The sequence below is a fragment of the Muntiacus reevesi genome, chromosome 18 (assembly GCF_963930625.1).
Source record: "Muntiacus reevesi chromosome 18, mMunRee1.1, whole genome shotgun sequence".
Taxonomy (NCBI): Eukaryota; Metazoa; Chordata; class Mammalia; order Artiodactyla; family Cervidae; genus Muntiacus; species Muntiacus reevesi.
This window is the reverse complement of record NC_089266.1, coordinates 11,448,513-11,457,824: the sequence shown is the minus strand read 5'-3', so window position 1 is coordinate 11,457,824 and position 9,312 is coordinate 11,448,513. Positions and strand designations below refer to the sequence as shown.

General features: G+C 58.6%; 1 protein-coding gene across 1 annotated transcript; it reads right to left on the bottom strand.

The window, feature by feature from the left end:
* Nucleotides 1-50: 50 nt before the first annotated feature.
* PVALEF (parvalbumin like EF-hand containing) lies at nt 51-1,955 on the bottom strand. Its single transcript, XM_065910505.1, is given in 5 exon segments — nt 51-97; nt 1,176-1,246; nt 1,248-1,279; nt 1,535-1,695; nt 1,850-1,955. Coding segments are annotated over 5 exon segments (417 nt in total).
* Nucleotides 1,956-9,312: the final 7,357 nt, after the last annotated feature.

The window sequence follows — 9,312 nt, the reverse complement described above, 5'->3', positions numbered from 1 at the left end:
CCCATGATGCTGCTTGGGGGACACTTGGCTGACTGGAGCTGAGCGTGGCGCTACTTCTTCTTTGGAATGTTCTCCTTTTTGATCAACTCAGAAAATTCTAGAGCAGGAGACAGATTTTCTAGTAAATAACCCCCTGGCTGTACCCCTCCAAGGCCTGCAGGCCCCATGGGAAGCCTCCTTTATGACGGGGGACACCACGGTGCAGGAGAGCCCTGCACCCTGTCTTCCCGAGTCCTGGGTGTGGAGGAGGAAGGACCAGAACTTGGCTGCCCAAGTGCCCCGCGCTGCTTCCATGTGCCCTCTGTCCAGCCTTCTTGGTGTTGATGCGCTCACCCACCCTGGGTCTTACGATGGACCCTCCCCTCAGAGCCTCAGACAGGTGCTCCTGTGACCGTCCCACCTTCAGTGGGGAAACCGAGGTCTTGAGAGGCTGGGAGGCTTGTCCTAAATGGACCCCTTGGCCAGACTGCTCCTCGGTTAAGCTTCGTGACCACCTACAAGTCAAGTTTTGCTGGCGTTTGAGGGCAGAAAGTAAAGGCTTGGGGTGGTGGGGACAGGCACCACCCCCACTCTGTCTGGGGCTCTGGCCTGTGTTTGCCTGTTCCCAGGGTCATCCTCCAGGCTTGGAGTCAATATCTGGGGAGGGCGGGTGGGCAGCAGGATGATGCAGACCTCCAGGGCAGCCATGGGGAGCTCCAGGGAAGGCTTGTAAGCCCCACGAATGCCATTTCTCCTGGGCAACCTCCTTCCTTCTGCACCTACCTCTGCAACTTCTCAGGCCCTGGTCCCTGCTTCAAACCTCCTCCTGCGCATCTCAGGAAACCTGCCCCCCCATCTTCTGTGTTCCCTTGACCTTCACCAAAGCCGGCTTAGGCCCCCCCCACCTCTGCTCAGAAACTTGCAGCAGCTCCCCTGGACCCAGTGAAATGCCTCAGCCTGCTTGGCATCCCCCAGACTCAGCTTCCCCATCTGTGAATTGGGGATGATGGTGACCACCACAGGGGGCTGTAAGCTTTGGGGGGGTGGGGTCCATGCCTGGCCGTGGGGAGGCTGGTCAGCCCTGCACCAAGATGGGCGCAGGACATGGAGCTAACTGCCTGAGTGTGAGTGATGGGGGGTGGGGGGCAGGAAGGTCCTGAGAGGTACCTCTGCCCCTATCATCTCTGCTGCCCCACCTTCGAAGTCAATCCTCCCATCCGTGTTGGCCGCCTGGATCACAGCCTCAGCCTCTTCATCCGTCAGTGGTGGGTCCCCTGCTGGGGATTGTGGACAGGGTGTACTTAGGGCCAGGGGTGGGCTCAGGTTAGAACTGAGGGGGCATCTGTCCATTGCCTGATGGTTTATGAGGTGCTTGCTCCCCACTTTACAGTGGGGAAAATGAGGCCCAGCTTCAGAAGGGTCTCTGGGCCTGGGCGCAGTGCTGCGTCTGGCCTGGCCCCATCTCCTACAAGGCCTGCTGGAGCACCATAGGGGTAGCAGGTCTTCTGGGGTGGGCATGGTAGCCATAGGCTGGAAGGGCCCCAGGGTTCAGGACCCCCTGTCCTTGGCTCTGGCTGTACTTTATCTCATTCCACTCGCTGAAGCTGCTCTGGTCCTTGTCCAGGGTCTGGAAGGCCTTGCAGATGACGCTGTCCAGCTGCCCTGAGGCCTGGAACTTCTGCATGTACTGGAAGAACTTGATGTAGCTGAAGGAGCCTGGGAATGGATGGGCATATCAGCCAGCAGGGCCTGGGCCCAGAGGGAGACTCCTGCCCTGGGGTGGGGGCCATGGTTCCCATGCCCTCCCTGAACCTAGGGGCTCCTGCGCCCATAGGGGGCGGTCCCAGGGCGGTCTGGAAACAGGTAGTACTGTGATGCCTCACGTCCATGGTCAGCAGATCTGTGTCCTTATCTGACAGGGATGTGCCCATGGCCAAGGCCACCTTCTTCACCTGGGAGGATAACTATTCGTCCATTCTGGCCCTGCAGGGGACAGGAGCCAGCTCAGCGGGTATGCTGGGCAGGAGGGGATGCTGTCCTTAAATCCTGCTGGCGCCAGCTCTGGGCCCTAGAGTGGGGACCCCAGGCACCCAGACCAGGCTGCAGAGGGCAGCCTTGCAGAGGCCCCCATGCTCAGGCCCTGAGAAAGATGTGTCTGAGCCCTGCCTCTTGGTAGATAGCCACCATAAAGTATTACCCCACTGCACAGAAGAAGAGACTGAGGCTCTGAGACAGTAAGTGATGCACAAAAGGTCCTTCGCTCTGCTCCCAAGAGGTGGGGGTGGTGCTGTCTGACCCCTAGGCACTGCTGGGCAACTTCCTCCATCCTTCAAGGCTCCTCTCAAAGCTGCCTGCTCTGGGAAGCCTTCCTGGTTACCTGAAGCACCAGCTCCTCCTGCAGGACTCAGGGCCCAGGGCCTTGGTCTCTCTGTCTCTCCCAGGCTCCAGACGAGTGGGCCCTGGTCATCCTGGCTGGACAGAAACTGCCAATTGGGAGGCGTGCTGTGTGCAGGATGGTCTCGAGCTGGTCCTGGACTGAGTGAGACCCAGACCGGCTCCAGGAGGATGACCGTGCCCGACTCCCAGGTGCTCAGGAAGGCGGTGCATCTGCCCTGAGCGTATGTGCACAGGGCACGGTACCCCGCTTCCGGGAGAGTCAGGCAGGAGCCACTGGGGGAGGCTAGGACTGTGGGTCTGAGCACAGGCCGAGGGGTCGGTAGGCAGGGACCAGGCCGTCCTGTGCCCTCACAGCCGCAGCTCGTGACCTGCAGCACTCTCAGGTTGCCGTCCCCAGGGCAGGTTGGGTTCTGGGGCTTGTAGCAGAGCAGCTATTTCAGAGGTTCCTTGGCCCTCTCTGAAGTTGGTGGAGCCTTCTGGAATCTGCTCCTGCCGCCAGGCGAGGCAGCTCCCTGACCTTTGGTGCAAAAGCCAGCCGGACAGTGGTTGAAAGATACTTTCTCCCAGTAGAGAAGCCCTGGGTCAAAGGTTGCAACTCGAGCTGCAGCAGGAGGGCAGGGAGGGCTGGATGCAGCCCAGTGCTGCATCCTACTTCCAGACCCTGGGCGTGGCCCTCCCCCAGCTGCTTTGGGCTTCAGGCTCCTCATCTGTGAAGTGGGGGAGATCCCTGCCCACCCCTACCCCTTTGCAGGGTCCTGCAAGGAGCCAGGAGGGAAGGAGATGGTAGGGAAAGGGTGTCGGATCCTGTGGGGGGCCTGGAACTGGGTCCTCCACGTGTCACTCATAATGGTCAGTTCTTACGGCAAGTCGGGAAGGTGGGGCAGGGGTGGTCAGCTGGGATCAGGAGAAGGCAGGGGCCTTGGAGACAGGACAGACACTACCAGCCTGCGTCCTGAGCTGTGACCCTGATTCTCCCCTCTACCCTGGAATCTTGGGGTCCATCCTGGAGGGAAGGGATGCCCTGCCTGGGGCCAGTGTCACCCTCTTCTGGAGGTGGGACTGGAGCGAATTCCAGGCCAGGTCTGGCCAAGCCTGGGGTTAACATCCTGACTGCAGAGTGCTGTGGGAGCCCTGGGCAGGGCTGTTTACCACCGTGCTCCCACCCCATTGCCGTCTGGGGCATCTCCACACCTTGCCCTGAAGGCGTGGGAGCCTGCGATCAGAGCTGGGGACGGCAGGGGCCACGGGGCTGTGGTTAGTGTATTTATAGCGCCTGGTCCACGGTCTGGGATGGAGTCTCACTTGGCATGCCTAGTCAGGGTGGGGAGGGGTCTGGGGAGGGGGCTACAAGGCACCACACAGAGCCAGCCCTGCAGCCCCTGCCCAGCCTCCTGGGGTGCTCCCGGCGCCTGGAAGAACCCTGCCCTCCTCCTCCTTCCCCCTGAAAAGGCCTTCCACCCTCTCCTCCCACCTCACTGCCCTCCACAGCCAAAGCTGGCTGTAGTTGGAAGGCCTAGCTAAGCGCCTCCAGGCCCCCACATATCCCCAGTATTGCTGTATCCTGGATGCCCCCTCCAAGGGGGGCAGTGCCCTCCCCTAACCCCAGACCACCCTGGACCACTCAGGGGCCTGACCTTCCTGGGGGCTGAGGTCAGCACCTGTGAGTGATCACAAATTCAGATGTTGAGTGATAAATGCCTCTTGGACTGGGGGGAGGTGAGCAGGGGTGGTGGAGGCAGTGGGGCCCACTGAGATGGGCATAGGGGCCCAGAACTGGCTTGGTGGGCCTGCCAGAGTTGGCGGGTCCGGGGGTTTTGGAGTCTCTGTCTGCCAGCCCCCACTCAGCACCGGGAGCCCTCTGAGGTGGTCTCAGTCTCCCACTGCTGACCCCACCCCACAGCCATGCTCTCAGAGACCCGCATAGGCACATGTGTGCCCACCCCTGTAGACCCAGTTGCCTCGGGGCTGCCCCTCTCTTTCCTCCTCCTTTTTCTGCCCCCCCAGACCTCCTAGGGTCCCCTAGCACCCCGGGCCTCCCCTCATCCTACAGAAGGCCTCAAGCTCCCAGAGTGCAGCTCAGGCAGCTCTGGCCAAGCCGGGTGCCCACAACCTCCCCTCCCTGGGCAGGGCTCACCTCCACCCAGTTTCCTTTGAGGGCTCTGGGGAGTTGGGTCAGACTGGGGGTGCTGAGAGGCTTCAGGGGGCTCCAGCTTTTATATCTGCAACTGCTTGGCCTGTTTACTGCTTGGGGTTGCAGCTGTCCCCCATCCCTCCCGGCACTCCAGCCTGGCACTGACTACCTGCAGGGGCTCGCTGGCACTTGGCAGGTCCACATCGGGCTGGGCAGACTGATCATCAGCAATGCGTGGCCTCCCCAAGCCAAGGGTGAGCAAATGAACTTCCTGTCTGTCCCGAGAGGTCCCACCCTGCCTGCTGGCCTCATGGGGGGTGGGAGGGGGTGGCCATCCAGGAGATGACCCGGGCTGGCCAACGTGTCCAAGGCGGCAGCAGAAGTCTGGACCATTGGCCTCCTCCAGCGAGAAGCCAGGCCGGGCAGCTATCCTTTGTCTCTGGGTCACTGCTGGGAGCTGGGGAGCTATGCCAGGGCTGGCCTTCAAGGCGAGGGGAGGAGAGGGAGGTCTCTGTCAGGGAGGATGGCTCCTGCAGCCATAGGGAACAGGGCTGCGTGACCCCAGGCAGGGCTGGCCTCTCTCCCTGGGTAGGGACCTCACAGGGCAGTCCCCAGGGTGAGGACAAGGGGACCAGAGAGGCAGGCATTGCTGAGAACCCCTCTGGCCATGGCCTGCTTTCTCGGCCCCCATGTTTCACACAGCGGTGCCCCTAATGGCAGATGTCTGTGCAGACTCTTTGCAACCCCTTATCACCAGCTGTCCTCTGCGGGGGTCTCTACCCCCGTCATTTTACATGGCGCTCATATAGCTCAGTGATCTGCTTTCCCTGCACAAAAGTGCATAATGTATCGCCGGACTCACCTATGATGTAAGGCCAGCAAGCTGAGGATGTTCTAGTAACTTCCTTAACTGACCACCTGCTGCTGCTGGATCTGGAACAGGTCCTAGTGCTTCGCTTTCTTTCTTTTTTGGCCACACTGTGGGGCCTGTGGGATGTTAGTTCCCCAACCAGGGATGGAACCCATGCCCCCTGTAATGGACGCGCAGAACCTTAAACTACTAGGCCATCAAGGAAGTCCCAGGTCCCAGTGCTTCTGTCATCAGAGACACGGTGGGAGGCAGACTGGGATGGCCAGGACGAACGATGGAAGTTTCCATGGTCCTGCCGCGTTCTCCTCCAGAAGGGTTACCCTAAAGCTTTCCAGCCTAGCCTGGATGCCCGACACTCTCTGGTCCTGCAGGAGGCATCATGGACATTGCTCGATGTGTCTGTCCATCAAGTGCAATGTTATGTGCATGAAAGGAATGAGGCACCAACACACTACAACGCAGATGAGCCTCGACAGCCCCACGCCAAATGAAAAAAGCCAGTCACAAAAGGTCACTTAGTCTGTGACGCCAGTTGTACACAGTGTCCAGGAGAGGTAAATCCATACAGACAGAGGGCAGATTGATGGTTGTGGCGGGGGTGGGGGCCTTGCTGGGAAATGGGGAGTCACTGTCTAATGGGTACAGGGTTTATTTTGGAATAGTGAAAATGTTCTCAAACTAGAGAGGGGTGGTGGCAGTATCATGAATGCACAAAACGCCATGGAATTGTTCATGTTAAAATGGCTTCTCTTACACTGTCTGAGCACTCCCTCCAGGGCATCTTCTGGAAGCCCCCGTCCGTGCCCACCCCTGCCCAGGCCACAAGATGAGGGGTGGGGAGTGGGCGGATGGGCTCCTGGAAAGCACCCAGTCGGAGCTGACAGATGGCCAGTCGCCCAGGCAGCCCCTCCCGTTTCATTTCTGTCGGGCTGCGCCCCCCGCCTCTTCCTGAAGCCCTGGCCCTAGCTTACTGGCCTCACTCTGGGCTGAGCTGGGTATGAGGGGGCCACAGGGTCCCGTTCACAGCTCTGGGGACACCACTGTCCTCTGTGCCCAGGCTCGGCAAGAACTGCCCCTTTGGGAGGCTCTGGTCACTCAGGCCTTTGTGGGGCTGGCACTGCCCACCCGCCATCACCGGGCCTGCCTGAAACAGCTTGGCGGGAGGGGGATGGCCTGCTCTGGGCCTCTCCTCCTGAACCTGGAAACCCCTGCGGAAACCTGCAGCGCGGTCCTGCCCGTGACATGAGTGTTAGACACATAGAGGAATTAGCTCTTCTCTTCCAGGGAGCCGTTTTTATGTGAGCACAAAGCTCTTTCAAGGCACAGCCTCCTCAGGGCCTGGTGTCTCCCCCCCGGCTGGCTGGGAACCCCAGGCAGCATCTCCCCCTTCCGGGGGGCGGGGCAGGGTACCCTTGGCAGCTGCACTTGCCTTCTGAGGGCTCTTTGGCACATGCTGGAACCCCTCTTACCCCCACTTCGCAGAGCACAGCTGCGGTAGGCGGGCTTGTGGGAGAGAGGTTCTCCCGAGGCTGGGGCCGATCTCTGGGCAAGTGTGGGTGGGGGCCGGCCTCTACCCTTGGCAGCTGCACCCCTTCCCGTGTACACAGAGGCGGGGATGGGGACCTGGGATTACCACAAGGACACCCGCCCCCACCCCAGGCAGGAGTCACATCCCTGTGCAGCAGGAAGGGGTGGCCCAAGGGAGCCTCCTAGCAGGGTGAGGTCCTGGCAGGTAGGGGTGCCCCTGGGATTTGAATCAGTGGATTCAAATCAGTGGATTTGAGGGCCGAATGTGAAGCAGCCTTTCATGCAGAGATGCTGGTGTGGGTTATTGTCATAGGAAGGACTCAAGAGGTGCTGGTCGTCCCCACTGCCCTGCCCCCGTGTCCCTTACCACAAAAGGTATGTCTGTGTCCTGACCCCAGGACCTTGAATGGGAACTTGTTTGGAAACAGGGTCTTTGCCAACATGACCCTTAAGACGAGGTCACACTAGGTGAGGAGGGGCCGTGATCTGGTGACTGGGTCCTTATAAGAAGAGAGACACAGACGAGAGGGGAGGGCCAGGTGGCGATGGAGGGACAGAGGTAGAGGTTGCGACGATGTGGCCACAGGTCAAGGAGAACCTGCAGCCACCAGGAGCTAGAAGATGCAGGAAGGGCCCGTCCCTGGAGCTTTGGAGGGAGCCCAGTCCTGCTTACACCTCGGCTTTAGACTTCTGGCTTCCGGACTGAGAGAGTATCCATTTCGGTTGTTTGAAGCCCCACCCCAGCAGCCCCTGCTTTCCCAGGGACCCTCTCATGCTCCCCTGCTTCTGGCCTGTCTCCCACTGCTGTTGGCCCCCACCCAAGCCCACTCTCTACTCTGATCCCCTTCCCAAGCATCAGGTGAGGACCTGAGTAGGATGTAGGCCTGGGGCCCGGAGGGACACAAAGGCAGCTGCGTCCCCCAGGCTGGCAGGTGCCCAACAGGGCTGTGGGTTTTTTTTTTCCTTTTTTTATGGCTGTGCTGGGTCTTTGTTGCTACACGGGCTTTTCTCTAGTTGTGGCGAGAGGGGGCTACTCTCTAGCTGCAGTGCACAGGCTTCTCACGGCAGTGGTTTCTCTTGTTGCAGAGCATGGACTCTAGGTGCACGGGCTGCAGTAGCTGTGGCTCCCGGGCTCTGGAGCACAGGCTCAGTGGTTTTGTGGTATGCACAAGCTTAGTTGGTCTGCAGCATGTGGGATCTTCCTGGATCAGGGATCGAACCTGTGTCTCCTGCATTGGCAGGCAGATTCTTTACCACTGAGCCACCAGGGAAGCCTGGATTTTATTTTTTAAGATCTATTTTATTCTTTGGCTGTGGTGGGTCTTTGTTGCTGCACGCTGGTTTTTGCTAGTTGCCATGAGTGGGGGCTGCTCTTCATTGCATCACGCAGGCCTCTCATTGTGGCGACTTCTCTTGTTGCAGAGCAATGGACTTTAGGCATTCGGGCTTCAGTAGTTGCAACCCGTGGGCTCTAGAGCGTAGGCTCAGTAATCGTGGCGTATACAGGCTTAGTTGCTTGGCAGCATGTGGGGTCCTCTCAGACCAGGGAGCAAAATGGTGTCCCCTGCATTGCAGGGCAGATTCTTAACTACTGGGCTGCCAGGGAAGCCCCCAGCCTGTGAATTTAAGGGGTGCCAGGCCAACAGGTGAGCAGTCCTGAGCTTCCCTGGCCTCAGGCTCCAGATGGCTCAGTAGTTTCTACTCCTGCCTTGATTCAAATGTGGGATATGTTGCTCATCATGGATTTTTCTCAATAATTTTGATTATCTAAGATATTGCATAATACGCAGTATGTGGGATCTTCCTGGACCAGGGATGGAACCCATGTCTCCTGTCTCCAAGATATTGCAAAAATAACAGTTACTCAATGGCCAAGTTTAACGGTTTTATTGAGATATAATTCACATGCTGTGAAGTTGACCATTTTAGAGCCTACATATCAGTGTTTTTTAGTCCCAGGTTGTGCAACCATCACCTCTATAAAACCCAAGAACATTTCCAACACCCCCAAAGAGGCTCTATACTCCCATTTTCCCCTCCTCTGGACCTCTGACAAGCATCAGTCTTCTTTCTATCTCCATAGATTTGAATAGGCTAGGTCTTTCCTATAAGTGGAATCCTATGGTATTTACCCTTCTGCTGTTTTCACTGAGCACTGTTTCTGAGGTTTATCCATGCTGTAGTGCATGTCAGTGCTCCATTCCTTTATTTTAAGTTTTTATTTATTTATTTATTTTTGGCCGGGCTGCGTCTTTGTTGCTGTGTGGGCTTTTTCTCTCGTTGCAGTGAGCGGGGACTACCCTCTAGTTGAAGTGTGCAGGCTTCTCACTGTGGTGGCTTCTGCTGTTGCAGAACTCAGGCTCCAGATGCATGGGCTTCAGCAGTGGCGGCTCCCAGGCTCTGGAGC